We start from the raw sequence: 22726 nt of genomic DNA on the forward strand, positions 1-22726 counted from the left end.
TTACTAGCTATGTATTTCTCTCTAAAACTAATATTTAAGTAGAACATATGGTGTGTTTTGGTATCATCGCAATTTTTAATGAAACTACCCATAATTTAAGATATTTTATCTTTTTACAAACTTAGAAAAGTAATTTATGAACACTATTTTCATTATCTTCTTTTTGTGTGACTGTCATGCCAAGTTTAGGTAATTACATTAGTTATTACATGTAAGCGATAGAAAAAGGTAATCAAAATAAATATTTTTGCAAAATATTTTTATAGTACTATAAATTAACCAAATATTTTTTGCTTTGAGAATTAACTATTTTTTATTGTTTTTTTTTTTTTTGGGATTTTTAAGTAATTGAGATTGACATTAGAGCCTCTTTGCTTTGAGAATTAGGGTTTTAATAGTCCACATGGTCTTACCTAATAATTTTTGTTTTTGTTTGTATGATATAATCTACTGATATGATTCTTCATAATTATCTGAATTAATTATGTAGAGTTTGTTAACATCTAACCTTATGTCTATAACATTCCATAGAATTAGAAGTGTAGATAAATGTTTATTAGCATCTAATGGCTAAAATAATTTGGACGTTTCCATCACTTAATTTCTAAAAAGTAACAAACATATATTCTCTTTTAAATTTGAATGGGCGAATTAAACTCGTAATCTTAAGCTAGAGTTAAATATAAAATTATCGCTAACAGTACTAAACTTAATTAAAGGAGGTCATAATGTAAATAATGGAGTTTTTGTAAAAGTTTTTAAAATTTGAGATGAAATTGTAATTTTTAAAACTCAAACGGGGCTTTAAGTTATTATAATTTATAACTTGTAGGCATAACCTAATGATAATATCATATGTGATTTTCTTACAAGTTGTCAATTTCAAATCCTCCCATTCGGTCTGATTTTTCCGAATTTTTTTAAAAAAAAAAACCCTCCCCCAATAAATAAGTAATAATTGATAAATAACAATTTTTAAAATAAAAATATATACTATTTTTTTAGACTTTCTCAGTTGAATGTCAACGTATCAATAGATTAGGTTTTCTATTTATCAGTATATTAATATATTAATATATTAAGTTTTATGTCTATTAAATATGTATAAAATTATGTAAAAATTAAAAAATACACGTATCTAACTATTAAAAAAATTTAGTCAATAGCCTCCCTTTTTTTGAACAGAGTAAATAAATAAAAAGTTATATTTTTTTTATAAGGAAAAAAAAAAAAATCTCTTACCTCATGTTCCATCTGTTTAGCCAAAACCCTCCTCTCAGAGCAAAAACCCTTAACCAGTAACCATACATATAAAAAACACATACATATTACACATATATATCTGAAGAAGCCGAAGCCAATGAAACTGTAAATCCGCCATGATTAAACTCCAGAGAGGCTTCTTTTCGGCCACGAATACCACCACTGTTTCTTCCTCTTCTTCTTCGGCTCTGCAAGTCCGCTCCTTCACGGCTAAGGTTCCTAATCTTCCTCTCATTTCCATTCTTTCCTTCCTCTGTTTTCTCGTTTCGTTTCAGAAGTTTCTTTTTTCAATTTCGTGCCTTTGTTTATTTCGTATTTGTCCTATTAATGGCGGGGATTGGTAAGAAAACCAGAGAAAAAAGTTTCGTTTTTCTTTTGGCCGAAAAATGGGTTCTTAATTTATTTGTAATGGTTTCCTTGTTGTAATGTTCATCTCGGCTAGGTTAATTGTTATAAAGTACTTTTTTTTAGATGTTGAATGAAATTGGAGTTTCAATTTGTGAAATTTGAAGTATTTTGATTTTCAATTTATTGTTGAAAATTTGCTACTTTTATCTTAATATGTTTATTGTTAGCTGCATTATTCTTCCTCTAATTAGTATTTTATCTAAAAATCCATGTCTTTAGGTCACTGTTAATGAAGAGTGAGAAATTCAAGCTGAGTCTCATTTTTATTTTATTTTTATTTTTTTTTGTTTTTTGTTTTTTGTTTTTTGTTTTTTGTTTTTTTTCAATTGTAGAATATAGGAATAGTTTAGATAATCTCAAAAGTTCCATGCAGTGGAACCCTACCAAACATTGGTTTAGTTACGTTGACCTTTGTTTCTTCAGAAACAAACCAAACAAAAAACAATGACAATGTGCTCTTAAAACCTGTTGTTTTATGTTTCAGAGTGAAATTTTCCGGTGCTGTTTGTGCCTTTAATTGTAATTGTTTTTCATGGTTTAATGTTCAACGCTAGCTATGTTGTTCTGAAGCAAAATTTTTAACGACGTTGGATAATTTGGTGTTTCAGCTGCAGTTAAGGGCACTTCATAACTATACAGGAACTTGCCTGCCATGTTCATCTTTTGGGGCTAGTAACAAATGTAGAAAATCTGCTCTAATTAGGTTTAAAAACAAAAGCTTTCCTTGCACATTGAGGACCGAACACACAAAGGTCGGTAAAGAATTTTATCCTCTTAGGAGTTTTAGTGATGGACCTCAGTCAAATTTAAGACCTGGGTTCGGGAATACTTTTGGACCTGTGAATAATTTTAGTTATGTATCCTTTAATGAGGGTGTGAGTTCAAGTTTACCTTCTTATGGAGCTTTTACCAAGAGGTTTTTCTCCCAAAAGAAACTTGAGAATAGAGGTGCACAAGATGGCGAAAGTGGTGGAAGTGCCTCTGCATTACGGATGATTAGTAAGCGCCGGAAGCAAGCGAAGGCATTGGCTGCTAATGGTAAAACCGGAGCGACCGGTTCTAGCAGCTCTAAAGAGATAAGTTTGGATGCTTTAAGTGAACCATTAGTTGGTGGTGGGAAGGACAGCAAAATCCTAGAATCATCTGTTCCAACTTCACCCGTTGGTAATAATGAGGTTCCAAAAGCCAGTCGAAAGAAGAAGCTGAGAAGCAAGAAAAGTACGAAGCAAGATGTTGCTGATAGTTCACTACTAAAAGATGATGCAGCAAAAGGAGCGAGAGGTACTTCTCGAGCAAAGAAGTCAAGTATTGGGAAGAGTAAGCAGGAACCGTTACAGGCTCCAAAGGTATGAAGCAACTAATTACTAAAAATTAATTGTGGTCTTTTTTCTCAATCTTGTAATTCAACTAACACTGCAGTTTCTCAGTTGAACTTAAATGGGAGTAGATCTGCCGAAATAGCTGATAGTTCTTCTTCTTCAACAAAACCCCTGTCCAGTAAGAAAAGTGGAAAGTCAAGCAGCAAGGAGAAACCTGGGAAAGCAGCTGAGAAATCGTCACAGAAACATAAAGCACAACAGGTGGGACAAGTAAAATGCCCAGGGAAAATGAGCCTAAAGCCATTGTACCCCCCAATTGGAAAATCTGTTGTAGTGGTGGAATCTGTTACAAAAGCAAAGGTCATTCAGGGATATCTCGGTGATATGTATGAAGTGCTTCCGAGCTATGGTCATGTAAGGGACTTGGCTCGTAAGTCGGGATCCGTTCGGCCTGAGGAAGACTTTAGCATGGTGTGGGAAGTACCTTCTGCATCCTGGTCTCATCTTAAGAGCATAAAGGTTGCACTTAGTGGGTATGATTCCCTTTTTCAATTATGGTCAAGCAATCTAGACTCGAGAGGCTAGATAATGGTTGTTATGCATCATTTGCAGCACAATAAGATCATTGATATACGGTTATACCAATATGTTTAACCATTAGCTGTGGATACTTTGATTTTGCTATTCTCATTGTTATTCAGCAGAATGATTATGTACTCTTTTAGTTAGTTCTGTTTATTTTCTTTTCTCTCTTCATTTTGGAAAAGTTTTGTTCAAATGTTTCTGAATTTTTCTCTTTCTTGTACCTTTCTCATCAGAGCAGAAAATCTTATTCTCGCATCAGATCCTGACCGTGAAGGGGAGGCTATAGCTTGGCATATCATTGAAATGTTGCATCAGCAGGATAGCTTACAGAAAAATACTACAGTGGCAAGGGTTGTTTTTCATGAAATAACAGAGTCATCCATAAAAAGAGCTTTAGAGACTCCAAGAGAACTTGATGAAAACTTGGTTCATGCCTACCTTGCACGGCGTGCTCTTGATTACTTGATTGGTTTTAATATTTCGCCATTACTATGGAGGAAATTACCTGGTTGTCAGTCTGCTGGGCGAGTCCAATCTGCAGCATTGGCTCTCATATGTGATAGAGAAATTGAAACCGATCAATTTGAACCGCAGGAGTATTGGAGTATCGATGTTGAATTCCACAAGGAGGACCTGGGTTCAGTAAACTATGCTTTCCAGGCACACTTGACGCATTATGATTTCAACAGGTTGAATCAACTCGCTATTAGTTCTCATGCATATGCAAAAGAAATTGAAAATCAGGTTACTTCAGCAAATTTTAAGGTGGTCAAATCTAAAATGAATAAAATGCGGAAAAATCCTCCATCACCATACATAACATCGACACTACAGCAAGATGCTTCAAACAAATTACATTTCTCCTCGACATATACAATGAAGGTTTGTGGTGCTTTATGTTATTAATTAACTTATAATTGTTATGCTGCAACTGCTTTGTATTTCTTACTGCTATTGCTACGCATTTCTTATTGAGCTTTACATTGAAGGGTTGTTTATTTGTATTTTTTCCTTTTGGGTGCACTAAGCTTGTGAATTGAAGCTTTAAGTTGATTGTCGTGGTACTATTTTAAAACATTTAGTGTACACCTTTTTGCTGATAGAAATTACGATACATGAATGCAGCTTGCCCAAAAACTTTACGAAGGAATTCAATTGTCCGATGGCAAAGCAGCAGGTTTGATAACGTATATGAGGACAGATGGATGTCATGTAGGTATCCCTTTTGGCTACAGGAATGTATTCCCTGCATTGTATGAGGGCTTGATTTACTTTCTTGTAGTCATGATAGATTTGGTTGCTTTTCTTATTTGTGTTGGTGAGAATGATCCTTATCGTTCTAATGTCTTTCCTAACCTTGTTTTAGATTTCTGATGAAGCTGTTAAGGACATACGCTCATTGGTAACAGAAAGGTGACAACACTTTTTCCCTTTATTGTTTTTAGTCACAGTATAATTCATAATTTAACAAAACGCTCCAAAACAGACTTCTGCAATTTACACCTAATTCAGCTTTTTAGTGCAATAGATTGAGTCTTTTCTGTATGTAAAAAGTAGGAAGCATCTGTGGAAGGATGGAGCGACTCTTTTTTTTTTTTTTTGTTTAAATAGTTAAGTATAGAGATAAAGTTCCTTTCTGCAGGTACGGACAAAATTTTGCATCAGCAAGTCCTCAAAAATATTTTAAGAAGGTGAAGAATGCTCAAGAGGCCCATGAAGCAATTCGACCAACAGATATTTCGAGACTGCCATGTAAATATACATTTTTTTTTTCCTAATTATGTATAGATACAATTATTTGTTGTACATGACACTTTATTTGTTGTTTTGTTTCTTCTTTGTTTTCTTTTCCACCTTTCTCATCATCCGTTTTGTTTTTAGTTTAAGATTCAACTTGATTTATATCCACCTGATCTTTTGCTAGATTCTTTGCATGACATTAATTTGAAATGTTATTTGACGGCATGCAGCTATGCTTAGGGGAATACTTGACGAAGATTCCTTGAAGTTGTATACTTTTATCTGGTGCCGCACAGTGGCATGTCAAATGGAACCTGCTACCTTTAAGCAGGTTGGGATCTTATTTTTCTTGACTATTATTAGAACTTTAAACCTAACTTCTGGCCATTCGATTTTGAGTGCGACTGAAGCTGCAGCACACATTCTTATCCGTGTCATAGAAAACTGCATTAATTCTTGTGCTCTTAACACTTTCTTTTCGTGTTGACTCTTGTTAAGCTGTTGTGTGTAAAAGTTCAATACTCTGTAGGCTGATTTAGTCTATTTTGAATTCACCCAGACACAAGTTGAAATTGGAAATGCTACTGAGTCCATTATTTTCCGTTCCACATGCTCAGTGGTTGAGTTCCTCGGATATCAAGCAGTTTTCAAGGTATCAGTGGTTTTCTACTCTTTTCTTGTTGTCTGCAAACACATGTTTCTGATGTTTAATTTTTATGTGGTATCTCGATGTGGTATTAAGTAGTTCCTCAATGTATTAAATCTTTAGGATGTGGAAGCTGAAGCAATCCAACATCAAGAAAATGAAGGAAATGATCGTGATGAAACTTTTAGAATTCTTGATTCACTGAAGGTAACGTGAAGCAAATTCAGATTTCTTTTTCTTTCTTTCTTTCTTTCTTTTTAGCTTTTGCTTTCTTTTCTTTCCCCTGTAAGTTTATAAGTCTGTCCACTTGCTTCTGCCTACCGGTGCACTTTCCCCTTTACCTTTAGAAAAGATAATAAAATTCAAGCTAACAAATCATGAGATCTTTTAATGTTATCCAGGAAAATGTATATGCGTGGGTATTGAGGAAAATGTCAGACTTCGATTATTTAAATTGAAAAACAGTTTCCATTTGCATTATTTTGAATTGGGAATCTTGCATAAATTTGCTGTGAATATAATTTTATAAACTTCTTTGTTTTGTAGACTGGAGATTCATTATATGTTCGTGAAGTGGAACTTGAGCAGCATCATACCCAGCCTCCTCCACGCTACTCTGAGGGGGCGCTGGTAAGCATTTACAGCTTCTTTTCATACAGTTGACATCAGACAATTAGCTGTCAGTATTAAGATTCCATTTTCTATATTTATATCTCCTTCTAAAGCATAAAATTTGTCAGCACAGTTAGAATCCTTTTGTTAAATGCTTATTCAGTTTTGCAGATTAGTTGCATTGCAGTTTCCGTTTTCTTTCTTTTGGCTTTGTTTTTCCCGTGTAGAAGTGGTATTCCTTTTCGTTTTCTTATACTTGTGTGTGTGTGTATATATATATATATTAACTTAATTGATTTTGTTCTTGAATTTTGCTCCCTGTAAACATGACCTACTTGTCACCTTGAAAAGCCTGATATTTTTCCTGGCTATATCTGATTCTAATACCAAATCTTTTTTAAACTAGGATTTTGTAGAAATATATCCACAAAATAGGAAGCTTTATCTAAATAAAGGAAGGAAATCCATTTCATTTCACTATGTTGACTTCAACAAACTTCTCTTGTTGGACTCTCCAGGTCAAGAAAATGGAGGAGCTTGGTATAGGAAGACCTTCAACATATGCATCCACGTTAAAAGTTTTACAGGTAATGATGGGTTTCAAATGTTCGAATTTCATCTCTCTCTCTCTCTCTCTGAAATGTATAAAGTTTTTTCTCACATAGATATGAGTAACAAGGTAAACTAATAATACGGTAATATTATCCGCTTATGAGTTAATTCAAGAGTTATTCTGTTCTTTCTTAGGCTGCGAGTGGATTAAGCTCTTAATGACAGAACTTGGTTTAGTAGCCAGGCCTTTAGGTTGTCTAATTAGGAGGCCAAGCTCAATCTAAAGTGAAGTTTATTTTTTCCCCAACATGCTTAAGTAACTCCACGCTTGGCTTAGTTGGACGTGCGATTGGTGCTGATAACAGATGCTTATTGCCAGAGTGCAATGATGTTTGTAGAATTTTGACTTATGGATGTTTTTACTGTGCCAGGATAGAAACTATGTTACCATGAAAAAGCGTGTACTACATCCAGAATTCCGTGGTCGAATGGTAGGTCTCGTGATTTTATTTTATTTTCCAATCTACCCATCGACCAATTATCTTTTGAGGAGTAAAATCCATAACTTTGTACACACGCACACATACACACACTGTTATTATGATATATTATTGAACAACTAGTTCTCATAATACATAGGCAAAATTCGACAATAAGATATTTGACAAAAGTAGGTTTCTTAATATACTAAAAGTTGACCATAACATATTTCCTCTGTGATACAAATTAAAGTTGTCTTTTTTCAGGGATGAGATATCTCCTAGTCCTACTTTATTAGTTAAGCTTTCTGTTCACTGTTAATTAACATCATTGGTCAACAGGCTTTCTTTCAACTGCTTGCCAATAAATAAGTTTGCAGTTTGATGCCTAGTCTCTATTATCTATCTATCTATCTATCTATCTATTTATTTATTTATTTTCATGTGCTTTTTTATAGGTGTCAGCCTTTCTCAATCACCATTTCTCCGAGGTTACAGACTATAGTTTTACAGCTGATATGGAGACTGAGGTACTTATATATTTATATTGGGGCCTAATATTTCAGTAATTTCCTTGAAATTTCAGTTGTTTGACTGCTTTTAGCTTCAATACATATTTCTGCACAAACCTTACCAAGCAATATTGTCATTTCTTATTAGTGTTATTGTAATGATAATACTGTCATTAGTACAGAAGATATCGTTGTTTATCAAGAAAACAAAATGATGCTGAGGTACATTTGCTAAGATTCTATATGTTCTTGATTGATTAAATGCATGATATTCGTACGATAGACATATTTCTTTGATCAATATTTCATCATAAGATAGACATATAGACATATTTCTTTGATCAACATTTCATCATAAGATAAGACATATTTCCTTGATCAGCATTTCTTCTGCAATTCATTTTTCCTTTCTCGCTGTTCCAGCTTGATAATGTTTCTGCTGGTTTAACTGAATGGAAAGGCCTCCTGAGAGACTACTGGACCCGATTCAGCTCTTACTGTGAAAAGACAAGTAATGTTCATATCCATCAGGTAAATATAGATATTAGAATAAGCTTCAAGTAGAATTCTTGATTTTCCTTGGAATTTCCTGTATTATAATCAGTTTGATTTTTCAGGTGGAAAAGTTGTTGGAGAAAAAGTTTGAGGATTTCTTGTTTGCTTCTGTTCCGGACAGGACATGTCCAAGGTATGCATGTGCTGTCATTTCTATTTTAAAGAACACCGCTTCCATTGTTAGCCCGTGACATTTGTTTCTGTTGAAGTGTTCCAGGGTCTCGAATTCCTATTTGTGCATTTTGTGTTTTTAATCTAAACTTTGTTTCATGCTTGATCTGTGGTTCTGTACCTAACACATAACAACCACTATTAAGTGATGACACATCCTTCACAATGTTCCCATGCTCACTGTGCATACCAACATCTCATATTGTTTTTCATAGCACATTCTTTGCTTTCTTGTATTTCTTGTAATAATTTTTAAATTGGAGTGATGGAATGTTTATGGAGTGCGGGGGGTCATGAAATGAATACGCATTATATTTATGTGCTTCTAAAAATATGAATCTTGATTTATTATTATTATTATTATTTTTTCCGCGTGTGTGTTTGTGTGTGGTGCAATAGCGAAGTTCTATGGAAGATGAGTTGCTAGGAAATTCCTCTTGCTCTTCATATTATGGTTTTTAAATGCTTTGGTTCTAATCAAGCTTTTGCATCAATTCTGTCACGCCTGCTTTGTCCTTGTATACAGTACGCTGCCTGAACAAGGTATTTTTGTTTTTTTGCACCTCCTTTTGGTCTCTTACATGGCTTTGCATTTGCTTACTTTCTCAGTTGCTTCAATGGCACATTGGTTTTCAAAGTCAGTAGGTTTGGTGCTGGTTACTTTATTGGTTGTGATCAACACCCAAAATGCAAGTAAGTACGAAGCGTTTAATACCTGATTCTTCTCCTGTACCAATCTGATATTTTGTTGGTGTTTTTATCCTTGTGTTTGGCAAGGGTTTTGTGGAAAAACATCCTTTCCCATTTTGAGCTTGTGACTCATTTCTAGACATGTATATTGCTTCTGTTGCCTGAGCAGGCAGGTATTGGAATGAAACTTTAGGGTGTATGTGATGCGCAAGATTGGATAGTTTTAAATATTGTATTAGAGCTAATGCAGATGATTCCGTAATTTGTATATCTTGTTTTTTTAATCCCTTTCGTAGAAGCCTTTTTCCTTTTTTTTTTCCCCCAATAAAGTTCATTTCTATTTGTTAACTCAATTTTTTATTGCGGTCGTGGGGTTGTCTTTGAACCTATGCTATTGGTAATATCATGTTTAATTGTTACTTCAGTTTTATTCCTACAGCGATAATTTTTGGTCTAAATGTTTCTCATTTGTTTGCTCGGAGTAGGTATATAGCTAAGACATTATATGGTGATGAAGAAGAAGTAGAAACTCCTCAAACTCAAAATGTTGTAGAGGAGCCAAAGTTGCTAGGACATAATCCAGTTTCCAATGAAAAGGTATAATTTCTATCTTTATAATAGCCATTAAAGGGGGTTTTTCTATTTTACATTGTGCATATTGTTGGGCAAAAAAATAATAATATTTCATGCACAACATAATTTCACCTATACTAGGATTTGATTAGTATAGGAGTTTATTATTTTTAGTTTGACCTATTCAAGATTATAAGAATAACCTCTTAATTACAGTCCCTTGGTACAAGGGAAGACCTTTTGATTCCAATTATGATAATGTGGGTTTAACCGAGTTGCCTACATACCCCATTGAGGGATCAAGCCACTTGTAGTTCTTAGAGATTTTGTATTTGGGAAATTTCAAGGTGTATGACCATGTATGGAATTTTAATAAGATTTCCAGGTTTATGACCTATGTTGGAAATTAAGGACTTGAGGTAAATGACCCCCTTTAAGAATTTGTAGATGAAAGAATTGGTTTTGTGAAATTTGAAAATTCCTAAGGTGAATGACCTATTAGGAATTGAGATTTGTGACTGCACCAAACTCTTCGTCAAAGTTGCCTACATATCCTTTTAAAAGGAATCAAGTCAAACGTAGTTCGAATTTTTGAGATTTGGGATTTTTATGATTTTTTTTTGTGTGGCTATTTTTGAGATAAATGATCTCTTTGAAAAGTTTGGGGAAAATTTTCCATTTGAGTTGGTTTTGATGATTTTGAGGTGAATGACCCCGTTTTGGACTTTTGAGAATTTGCTTCTCATTTTATTTTTTTGAACTTTGAACCACACCTAATTTGATAGGTTGCCTACGTATCCTTTGCGGAATTAGGCCAACGTAGTTCATTCTTAGTAATTTTAGAGTTTGTTTTGAATTGAAACTCTTATATCTCTCTTTGAATGATTTTGGAGATAATTTGATTCACTATATAATATATACATATATATATATTTTGTGAAATGGGATTTACAGTATGTTGATAACATTTTGTATTGCATCTGTTGCAATTATCAACGTTCCATCATTGATGGATGAACTGCCCTCTTCTTTAATTTGAGCAACTCAATTAATTAACCATCTTGGCTTCTCTGCATGCTTTGGGACGAGGCTTCATGCCTTCTGTGATAATTGATTGGCCTTCAGTTATACCATACGTTGTTAAACAAACAACAATGAAGCCTTCCCCTTTATTTGGGCTTACGTCATTGGTAAAGAAGGCCGGAGCCTCTATTCTTCTCTTGTTGGGCTTGTAATCAATGTCAGAGGCCCATTTAGATATAGCCTTAGGAAAATCAAGTTCCACGTTACACTCTTCGGAAGTTGAAGTCCATTAGTGCTGTATGGTTCTTGTGCAGTAATTCTTGCATGGCTCTCCTTTATGAATGAGCATGAGAGTACATAAGGGAGTGACTATTTCTTTCTTCAGGATTTGGGAGGTCTTCATTGATTACGAGCTGAAAGTAGTTAAAATTGCATGCATGGCCGATTGTGGATTTGAAAATTATATTTAATCACTATATAATTTTATGAGACAATGGCTCATCTTTTGATTTAAGGAACCATAGAGGGGCCTAATTTGTGTACTTTAAATTTTAGGGTATTTAATATTCCGAATTTCTTTAAAATTTATTATCTTTCTCCTTTTTTTTTGAATTTTAAAATTTAAAATCAAATCCACCATTTAGATTGGATTTGTTATGATTTGATTTATTTTGAGTGATCTTCTAATCTCAAAAGGAATTAAAATCCCTTTTTTTTTTTTTTTTTGCTAATAATTTGATTTCAAACGAAACTCAAATTTCTCTCATCCTCCTCATTTCTACACGTTTCCTCTTCTATATATATAATATATATATATATATATATCAAAAAGTTACCTTATGCGATTTTTTTTTTCTATGCAACTTTATATATATATATATATATATATATATACACACACACACTATGATTGGGCTTACGTCATTGGTAAAGAAGGCCGAAGCCTCTATTCTTCTCTTGTTGGGCTTGTAATCAATGTCAGAGGCCCATTTAGATATAGCCTTAGGAAAATCAAGTTCCACGTTGCACTCTTCGGAAGTTGAAATCCATTACTGCTGTATGGTTCTTGTGCAGTAATTTTTGCATGGTTCTTCTTTATGAATGAGCATGAGAGTACGTAAGGGAGTGACTATTTCTTTCTTCAGAATTTGGGAGGCCTTCATTGATTACGAACTGAAAGTAGTTAAAATTGCATGCATGGCCAATTGTGCAGATAAAAGAAGTCTGCTTTCTTTTATTCTACTTTCATGCCACGTTTGTAGTAGGCATTATTTTTCATTTGATATATAGGTTCTATGACATTGCAACCCATTTTGTTGTAGAGTTCTAAAACTTGCAACTCTAAATTTCTCTTAGAGGTTCTAAATCTTGCAACCCCATTTTTATGAGATTCGATGAACTTGCGATCTCATAATTTTTTTTTCTAAGAGTTCTAAAACTTGCAACTCTATATTTTTGTAGAGGTTCTAAATCTTGCAACCCCATTTTCTTATGGATTACTAACCAAATGGTGTAGAACCCATTTTTCCTTAAGACAAAATTCTTTTATGGGAGATCGGACTTTTGAAATAGAGATATTGTGAGAAACAAGACTTTGTAAAGAAATTTCCTACTTATCCATTTGTTGATCTAACTATTTAAAGTGTAGTCAATAGGATGAAGAGGAATTTTTTTTGTTTTAAAATAAAGATTCACAAAAAACTTTTTTTTTTCTCTCTTTTCTTCTCTGACTTTCTCTCACTCTCTCTCTCACGTTGATGTTGCCTTCTCATGCACTGTCCGAATCTCCTCCTTAAATTTGCATTTGATGGATTAGAAAAAAATAATAATAATAAAAATGTGCATTTGATGTTGCCTTTTATAGGCAAAAGTGGGAGGGGAAGTTATTTGATCTCATCCCACGTGTGTCTCTTGCCAGGAATTACTGATCTCACTTTTTTGTGGATTTGAATTAGTGGGTGGTTGTTTCAAAGGATACCAATCCGCAAGTTTTGTTTTGATTGGTTTATCCTCTTAATCCTCAAATATAATTGGCCATTTTATTTTTCTTAGGATTGCCCTCCTACAATGCTTGCATCCGATCGGCTAACTTTAATAACTTCCATATAACAGATTTGTGAATTTTCTCACGCTTCATCCATCGTCATATTGACCATTTTACAAATTTTCACATGTTTTAATTGCCCATGAGCAATCCAACTTTTCTTACGTGGCCAATCTGATACATACATATATATATATATATATATTTATTTTTTATTTTTTTGTTTCAACACATTTTATTCCTGGTATGTGCGAGTTGACATGACACATACTTTCTTTTTTCATCAGGTTCTTTTGAAAAGTGGTCCTTATGGGTATTATGTACAACTTGGTGAAGACAGGAAGAACTACGTGCCTAAAAGAGCTTCTCTTTCCCATGTATGTAGAGTTGAATACATGTTGATTGACGTCTTACCTATAATTGTTTTACTTGATTACGGTCTTGCTTTGATCTGTGTTGATAACTTTCACTTATATATTTGGTTTAGATTTCTGATATATTGGAGCACTTAATCTTTAAATATTCCTTTCAGATAAAGGATGTAGAGTCCATTACGCTCGAAGATGCCCTCGAGTTGCTGCAATACCCTTTGACGCTGGTTTGTTTTCCTTTCTAAATATAGTTCTGTGTCTTTTCTTCGGTATCCTTGAAACTCATTTATTTTTCTGTTTAATCTCTCATTAGGGGACACATCCAGATGATGGGCAACCAGTGATATTAAAGTTGGCAAAGGGTGGATTTACTGTCCGACATCGTCGCAACTCCGCCACTGTACCTAAGGTATCTTTCCATTAAGCAGTCTGCGAATCCACTGTGCTTGACAATCTTCCTAGCTTTCCATAGATTTTTATCTAGTTGAATATGTTGGTGACTTGAAACATGCATGCAGACTGTGGATCCAAAGGACGTTGACCTAGCAAAAGCATTGAAGTATTTATCTGGTAAAGATGTAAGACGATCAGGTCGGCCTAAGAGACAACCGAAGGTTGAAGAAGCCATTGAGGCGGTGTAGTCGCCGTGGTGAGTTACACAGGCAAATGCAAGATCGTCTGCAAATTGTGACATTCTTTTCACTAACCAAGTTGTGGGATGAGCTTAAAAGGCGACATTGTTGGTTGGTGGTGATTTTATCCTCTCACTCCATAAATTGTGAATGGATCATACAAGTACTGGTATCTCACTTTAGCTGCTAGAAATTCTTTTGACAACAATAAGAGGTTTAGAGAAGAAAGAAAAGACCAACAATTTTGTTGTAAGTTATCGCATTATTTGTGTAAGTTCCATTTTTTTAAATTCGAGTTTTATGTACCTTTTCCTCAGTAAAAGGTTCATTATAGATTCATTTGTCATTATAATTAGATTTTGTTGGACTGGTCACATCAACCTGCAATTTTGAACTTTTGAGTTGAAATTCCCACGATCTTTTATTAAAAAGAGGAAAAAAAAACGTGATAAAAGTTGCAATGATTTTGAATATAATTCCTACTTTTGAATAATTAAAATAGTTAGAGGAACGTGCATACGATTATGGATATACTACTAGCATGCAAGATTGAAGTCCTATTGCAACTCCTAAGGAAAATATTCTCTGGTTTTCCTGAAATCTTATCCTCTGCTTCTTTCTTTTCTCTTCAGTTTTTGGTTATTTTGTAGCTTGTAATTCCCTTTATACTCAATTTTATTCTTTAGAGGATACCTTATCCTCTTTCCTTTATATTTGATTCTTTAATCAATAAAAGGAGTTTTCTCATTAAAAAAAAAAAAAAGACACGAATTTGATATGGTTCTCAGTGCTAATAATTACAGCTTCCACTTGATGCAACTAGGGGAAATAAGACTACTAGGATTTTCATATAAAAAGAGAAAAAATAACAAAAATTCCTTGTAAATATGATATTTATAGTACAAGCGTAACCATGTTTAGTTGTTTACATACTGAAAAGCTCTACTTGAAATGAACAATTCAGTGTTTCTTGCTTTTTAAGGATCTTGGCTGTTCTTCAACATCTGTCTCTAGAGAAGTAAATCTGCTAGCGCTGATATCTTCAGCGACTTTGTTGTCCGTCGCATATTCTTTCTCAATTTTCTATGAAAGACAAAGAAGTTGAGCTCTTCTCGACTTTCGGTTGAAGATAGCATGAGAAAAACGTATATGTCATGAGGATCCAAAAATATTAGGAACCTCAACTACCTAACAGAACTTTCCCTCACCATGTATGGAACTTGATACGACTGTTAGATGGTTTTTTAGCCTTCTTTCGACTCACAGGGAATAGTGGTTGATACGTTTCTTGAACTACCATTAGATCCTGTATATGAAGAGTGTTCCTGGAAAGAAGGAAAAAAAAATCATGCAAAGTGATTTATAATTGCTTGATGACAGAATATGATCATACTGGGTTTGGAAAGAACATTCATAATTCATATCATACATCTTTTGAAGGAATTGGATGATCTGTTATGATTTTAGGAATGACCCTATAATCATTTCAATTCCATTACTAAATTATTTAAATATTCTTAACTTTCAACTGTTACATTCAAATTAAGGAACACAATACTGTTTAGACTATTTAACAGATATCATAACAGACTGGTGTATTTTATATCAGAGGACGTTGTGAATGAAATTAGGATCTGTCTTAATGTCACTTAGATTATGTATTATGAATGACTTTGATATCATAACGCGACGGGAGATCTCTTTAGACATCATAAATTTACCGTTGCTTTATTAAACAGATGGTATAGGTATCTAGGGGATCAGTTCTGCTGATTATAAGTAACTATAAGTTATGAGGAGCGAGTCAAACTTACTAGCTGCAGGGAGACTTGGCTATAGTTGGACATGGGGCTTCCGTCGCCGTCCAAAAACATGAGCTGCATATTGTCTTCGGCAAACGCTCTCAATGTATTGAGTTCTGGGAGGATAACCGTGTCAAGGTCTGGTCTATCTTTCCTTCTTAGCTCTGCACACTTCAAAGCGAGCTTGGCAAAGTCTAAGGCTTCTTCAATTGGCCAATCTGGCACACCTGGATCAAGCATTTGAGCCAAAGTCCCCTTCTCAAGAGCCCTCTCCACATGATGAGTCAACCCCATAGCTGACCTTGCTGTTATTAGTTGTAGAAACATGATTCCTAGGGAGTATATGTCGGACTTTACACCTAGCATGCCCGTTTGCTGATATTCGGGATCAATATAGCAGAAAGTGCCTGCTGTGGATGTCATGCGGTATTGAGTCGCATTGTCAGCAATTGATGAGGGTACTAGTCTGGCCAGGCCGACATCACTAATCTTGCTAACGAAGTTGCGATCAAGGAGAATGTTTGCCGGTTTTAGGTCACGGTGCACAAGTGGCTCTGGCTTGCTTTGGTGGAGGAACAATAAGCCAGTGCCAATTTCAGCCGCAATTCTAAACCTGAGTTGCCAAGAGAGAGGACGGGTGTTTCCTTGACGGAAAAGACGGTCTTCCAAACTCCCATTAGCCATGAACTCATAAACTAAACAGCCGTACTCTGGGCAGGCTCCCAGGAGGAGGACCATGTTAGGATGCCTCATGCAGCTTAGAATCTCAACCTGTAGATCAGTTCAGAATACAGCAATTTAGTAATGTATGGATATCGAAAAAGAGTGGCACGCTTCTTTTTTTTTTTTTCTTTCTTTTTTGTTATGGCACAATCTAGCAGGAGGAAGTTTGAATAAATCAGGGTGGATAATTATTGCTAAAATTGGCATGGGAAAAGAAAAAGACCTCCAAATTTACTTACAGATGCTCTCTTCTGTGACTAATGTCATTTGCGCATAGCAATCGAAGTGAATTTATCACCTAAATTGGCATTGTAAGCCTGCGTGAAGTTTGCCTATTGCATTAAGTGTTGAGGTTAAATCCCCATCAAGCGTTTGATTTTCAGGGAATTTTCAAGACCTAAATTAGTTGGATTTAGTTCTAAAGTATATCACGACTCTGTCAATTTAACTTCCATAGTTTTATAAGGCCCTTCTCCATTTAAAACCTTTCTAGATTTCGGGTTGATTGAAGATTTTCTATATGGGTTATGATATCATACCTCCTGTTGAAATTGTGACCTTCCTTGAGCTGCATCCGGACGCAGAACCTTTATCGCTACAGGTGTATGATCTAGATAACCCTTATACACAGGTCCATAACCACCTTCTCCAATCTTCCGGGACTCTTGGAAAGATCCCGTCGCAGCCTCAATCTCATCAATTGAGTACTTCCTATACCTGATATCTGTCTTTGCCAAAGCATCAAACGCTTTTCTCCTCTCCTCTGCTTCTTTGAGCGCTTTCTTTTCTGCACTAATTCGTTTTTGTACTTCTAGGTCTGCAATCCTCTTAGCTGCCTCTGCAGCCTCAATGGCTACTTTGGACTTGGCCCTTTCCTTTTCTACAAGCATGATTGCAGCTTCCTCGGAGAGTCGAGCCTCTTCTAATCTCCTCTCTTCTTCCTTTTTCCACCGTTGGAGTTCTACCGCCTACGTTGTGCAACCGATTTTAGAACATTCTATAGAATTTTATCAGCTGATATGGTAGTGTAATTTCTTATACCTTCTTGTTTGCTGCGAGTGCTTCTTTGCATGCAGTACTATACATTTCCATTGTTTGCTTGAGTTCAAGCTTTAGCCTCCTCATTTCAGCCTCCACATCGTCCTGTAATTTCGACTTGAAAGATTATTTCTATTTCAATAGTTTAGTTTCACGTACCAATATTGACAACCATGTATAATAACGCTTAAAGAGTAGGGTTCAGAGACAGAGAAACAATAACATGTTGCAGTCAAGCAAAAATGGAAAAAACAAAAATAAAAAATAAAAAATTGTAAGCATAAAAATTGATATAATATATATGCAAATAGTAACCATTAATGGACAATTTTCAAAGTAGTCCTTACTATTGCCTGTGACGAGCAAGACAAGTTGTCACTGTCTTGAGAAAATGAAGAGAATTCCGATAGGGAATAGTTATCAACCGACCTCCACCCAAACTGCATAGACTCAAAGCTGCCGTTAAGGTCCACGTCTGTGCCGTTTGACACCCTTGGTGTGGTCCTGCCTGAGTCTAGGTTGTCATTGAATGATTGGTACACGTGATCAACGCTCGGTCTCCCGGAGCTGATGAAAGATATGTCGCTATCCGGCATAGGAAGTTCCCCATGTGATCTTCCTTTTAGACCTATTCTAGTGAATGGAGACCTGCATTCCAATATGTTAGCAATATATTCTCTCATTTTTGCTTTAGTACAGGATGCTAAAATCTTTTCATCATAACTAGAGTTCTTAGACTACAAAAATAGAAAGTTATTTTCTACTCCTGACGAAGATTCCACCTGTAACTGACCTGATGGAATCAATGTCGTCATGTGATTTGCGCAGCGGTTCTGGTGGCTTTTCAAATCCTGATAGAGGATCAACATACGAGCAATAGCTTAGCCAATGGCTAGAAAGAAAAAGCAGTATGCAAGTGGTGAAAGGAACTAACCCTTCATGGAAGCAGTAGGTAAGGGAGAAACATTAGGCTCCAGTGGCTCCGAGTTTAGGCTTGATGTCTTCTCAAACTCGAAACGTAAAGGTGAGTTGGCCGGAGCAGGACGCAAGGCAGACCGCTGTGATTGAACCTTTCCCTTAGATATTACATATACATTGCAAAAGTCTGGTGCCCCTTTTGTCACAGAGCTTGGAATGTCCGTTACCTTGAATCTTACCAGGAAGAAAAGATTTTCACAATAAGAAACAAAAAATGTTCTGATAAACCTCTAGGCATTGTTTATTTGTGCACAAACATTACTTATCCTTGAAACTAGCCATTGACACAGTGCAATGTACAAAATCACTAGAAAATTTTACTAAATCTTACAGAACTTGTGATGTTAACAAGTCCAGTTTTTATGCTTAATCAGTTAATTCTACAAGTGTTTTCTTGTGGATTAGGTGAGATAGAAAGAAAGGGTACTTACCTAAGGAATCCATTTCTTGCCGAGGCACCGAGAACTAAGTTCTCGATTGCTGCTTGCGAAACGTATTCCGTCAATGCTTTGGCTACATCTATGTCTTCCAACATGATGTCTTTGCATTGTATCTAATGTGCAAAAAGGCACAAAAGCCGCAGTTAAGGCATGATCGGACCATGCTACATTTTAAATGAAAATGCATGTGTTAGTATTACATTTACTTACATCTTTTCGTGTACAAAAACAACGGAAAGGAAGTAACAGTTTCTTGGTCTGTGCATCAGGCTCTTTGCATAGGACCAAACTCTCCTCTCCTGTAAACTCAACAAATCAGCAGGCAAGAATGAGAATAAAAAATGATTATCATTCGCTTAAGCTTATAAGAGGCGGACTAACACTAATTCTTAACTTTCAATACTCCTCATTCACATGTTGGCCTAGATAATATCAAGAGAGATAAACTAGCAAAACACATGATGAATTAAGGAGTATTAAAAACAAATTTCTTTCACGTGTAGGCCTAGACATTTTTCGGGACACAAATTTGTGTCCAAACATGTAATGAATTAGAAAGGTTAATAACAAGAGTTCAAATTCAAGACCACTTTCCTCTAATACCATACCAATTTCCTCTCAAAATTTAAAGTTCAAAGGAGGTCACCAACATTGGTTCTTATTTTCTAATATATGTATAAAAAAAAAGTGAGCCAAGAAGGGAAAAAAAATATTGGGAAGATAATAATTTATGACTACGTACTTGCATTGTAGTTACAAACATTAGACGCTGAGGAATGGGAGACATGTTTAATCTCAACATGGATCAGAATGACTGTTCTGCCCCTTTGGAGGAGATTGTCAATTGCCCATATCAATGCATTCTGGCTGTTCTTGTCTCTGTCTATTGCCACTGCCACCAATCCATTCCCTCCCTTCTTCTCCAATTGATTTTTTGGCAACCACATTTTTCTCTCTTCACTTTTTTTTTTTTTTAAAGTTGTTTTCTGCTCAAACAAATTCAGATAAACGGAACCCAGAAGACAAATTAAGGTTCTTTTTCACTAGAAACAAAAAAAAAAACCGAGATCCCAATTTCTTGTTTTTTTTCTTTTTTTGGTTCTTGTATTTAAGTGGCAGGTTATAGAAAAATTTCCTGTCTCTCTTTTAGGAGGTCAAAGAGAGACAAGGAAAATTGGTTGGCCTATTTCTCTGGTACTTTGGACTTGAAATGTGTTTTATCTGACTTTGATTTCTTTCTAGGAGAAATGCCAGCTTAACGGCCTAAGGTTCCCCTTGAGTCAAGGTCCCCCTATTATTAGGATCATTAACTACCTTTGCACCTCAAGATTCTTTTGTTAGAAACCATTAACTAATTACCTTTTTTTTAAAGGAAAATTGCATTTTATTAAAATAATGATAAACAATCGTCTTAGTACAATGCTAGCTCATCATAGGGATAGACGCACATCTGAGACCTGAAATCGAAAAATTATTTCGGCACACTAACAACGAGCAGATTAAAAGCTCGACTAGATAAAACCCTCTCTTCAACGCAAGCTGTCCAGCCCTGAAGGGGTAGATCGTCAAAACTCACAGAAAGGGGATATCTATACAACATAGAAAAAATTTTAGCCGGACCAAGACCAGCCTATCAACATTAAGCTGAACACCTAAATATAACAAAAAACAACGAACCAGACGTGGCTCGGATGAGGAAACCGCCAATCTTATTACAAACACAAAAGTAACAAAAAGAAAAAAAAAACCTCCAACAACCGCTGGTTGAAACTTCTGGTGAAGGGCGTCTGGCCAAAGGACTATCGAGGAAGATAGCCAACAAAGAGATCTCAACCACAAAGCAGAAAACTCCCCTGAGAAAGGAGACCGTCCATTTGGCTTCTAAGCTCTTAACCGGTTTAGATCTTTTCAAATAGAGCTACCACACCGTACACCATCAATGAGAAGCTCATGACTAGACGAGCCAAAAGACCAACTTTCACAGCCGGGAGCTCGGTGACATGCCCCAAAAGCGGTGTTGCTAGCCTCTGTTCTCCAAAGACCTTCTCACTCTCTCTAACTCTCTCTCGAGAAATCGCTTCTCCCCTTGGCCATCAATGCGCTTATTTTGTTTAACTTATTACCTTTACACCTCAAAAATATTGTACATCTAGGAAAAAAAAAATTTCTTATTTCTTTGGTCTTAGTTTAATTCTGTAAAACTCATGAAACAGGAACTAAAGATTGACTATTTAACTTTTTTTAAACGTCTCTTGCATTTCAAACATCATATACTCCTCTTTCGAATAACTGTTTGGTTGAAAATTAAGAAGATAAAAACAAATTTAACTACTGAACATATACACTTCTTACAATCGAATAATTTTTTTTAGCTTTGGCCTTAATCAAGTTCACTCCTAAAAGTAAGTTCTTTTCAGGAGTTTAATAAAAAAAAAAAGAATATTTTATCAAATTTTAATTATATGTTATTGATTATGTTTTAATATTTTTTCTCTTTTTAATTATAATATCCTATTATATTCATGGTTTTCATTCTCATCAACAATTCTTTTTTTTTGTTAGGGTTTTTGTTATTCACATTTTTAGTATACATATTGAAAAAACTAATTGAATCACTCAAAAGAGATGTTTAAAAATTATAAAAAAAGATACAATTAGAACAATAACTAATTGGGGTATTATTATAAAAAAGATACAATTACAATAATAACTAATTGGGGTGTTTAGCACACCTACACTCAAACTTTTCAACCTTTGGCAACTAGCCCATAAACTTTTAATTTTTAGTTGCTTTCCTTCTTTAAACTTATTAAATTGGTATAATGTGACCCTTTGTAATGATGATTGTATTAAATTAGTAATGGAAAAGAACGTTCGACTAAAAACTTTAAAATTCTACTTCAAATCCTAACATAAGTTTCACAATTCGTAGCAAAACTTTTAAAATAGGTCACAATGCAACAATTTAACAAGTTTGAGAGTTGAATTGTCAAAATCATAAGTTTAGAGGGTAAGTTGTTCAAATCTAAAAAGTTTAAGGGCACAAATATTAAAAATCTTAACTAATCAAGTCCCACATTGCGTAAAGAAAACATGATTAAAATTTGCTTCTTGTATTTAAGAGGCTTGTGGAAAAAGAGGCAAGTGCATGGTTTGAGATGATTTTTTAGAAACTAATTAAGTCTTATTATTTATGTCATTCTAAATAATTAAGTACCATTGTGATCTTTTATTTTCATTTATCTTATTAATTGAATGACATTTATTTAGTTTTAAGTAAAATCGCATAAATAATATTTCACATGAGCTCAAAGTGACTCAAACTCTCAACCTATAATTAGGGTGAGGAATTTACAACTAACTAGACTGCCCTCACTCGTCAACTTATATCTATCGTTAGTTGATATTCAAGTTTCAAGACCTCCAAAAATAAAAATATAGTTCACTATTTTCTTATGTGTTGGAAAAATGGCTTGTTAAGCCATTTTAAAGGCCCATTTTGAGGCTCATATTCGGATGGAGCCCAATAGGTTTTTGGGACGGGTCTCGATGGATTTGCGTTTTCCGTCG

The 22726-nt window shown here is 34.8% G+C and overlaps 2 protein-coding genes across 2 annotated transcripts; one reads left to right on the top strand and one right to left on the bottom strand.

The window, feature by feature from the left end:
- Nucleotides 1-1275: 1275 nt before the first annotated feature.
- LOC21402780 (DNA topoisomerase 1) lies at nt 1276-14465 on the top strand. The gene is made up of 22 exons (XM_024175890.1): nt 1276-1478; nt 2280-3017; nt 3099-3523; nt 3809-4457; nt 4701-4787; nt 4942-4988; nt 5218-5327; nt 5546-5646; nt 5875-5967; nt 6085-6168; nt 6508-6591; nt 7092-7160; nt 7557-7616; nt 8063-8134; nt 8540-8647; nt 8734-8804; nt 9452-9535; nt 10018-10129; nt 13460-13549; nt 13705-13770; nt 13857-13952; nt 14062-14465. Exons 1-22 carry the CDS (start codon nt 1380-1382, stop codon nt 14182-14184), a joined length of 3468 nt encoding a protein of 1155 aa, XP_024031658.1. The 5' UTR covers nt 1276-1379; the 3' UTR covers nt 14185-14465.
- A 1500-nt stretch (nt 14466-15965) lies between these two features.
- On the bottom strand, nt 15966-20103 carry LOC21402781 (U-box domain-containing protein 52). The gene is made up of 9 exons (XM_024175884.1): nt 19899-20103; nt 19367-19455; nt 19148-19269; nt 18673-18890; nt 18532-18589; nt 18092-18386; nt 17742-17843; nt 17240-17668; nt 15966-16748 (listed from the first exon to the last, which is right to left on the bottom strand). Exons 1-9 carry the CDS (start codon nt 20101-20103, stop codon nt 15966-15968), a joined length of 2301 nt encoding a protein of 766 aa, XP_024031652.1.
- Nucleotides 20104-22726: the final 2623 nt, after the last annotated feature.

The sequence above is a fragment of the Morus notabilis genome, unplaced genomic scaffold (assembly GCF_000414095.1).
Source record: "Morus notabilis unplaced genomic scaffold, ASM41409v2 Scaffold848, whole genome shotgun sequence".
NCBI lineage: Eukaryota > Viridiplantae > Streptophyta > Magnoliopsida > Rosales > Moraceae > Morus > Morus notabilis.

Excerpts from the sequence above, each read along its gene's own strand:
- LOC21402781 (XM_024175884.1), bottom strand. The coding sequence starts at position 20,103 with ATGTGGTTGCCAAAAAATCAATTGGAGAAGAAGGGAGGGAATGGATTG. Across the intron at positions 18,387-18,531 it reads GACGACATTGATTCCATCAG|GTCTCCATTCACTAGAATAG; the intron begins GTCAGTTACAGG and ends ATTGGAATGCAG. Across the intron at positions 17,844-18,091 it reads ACTTGTCTTGCTCGTCACAG|GACGATGTGGAGGCTGAAAT; the intron begins GCAATAGTAAGG and ends TCGAAATTACAG.
- LOC21402780 (XM_024175890.1), top strand. The coding sequence starts at position 1,380 with ATGATTAAACTCCAGAGAGGCTTCTTTTCGGCCACGAATACCACCACT. Across the intron at positions 4,989-5,217 it reads CGCTCATTGGTAACAGAAAG|GTACGGACAAAATTTTGCAT; the intron begins GTGACAACACTT and ends TCCTTTCTGCAG. Across the intron at positions 5,647-5,874 it reads AACCTGCTACCTTTAAGCAG|ACACAAGTTGAAATTGGAAA; the intron begins GTTGGGATCTTA and ends GAATTCACCCAG.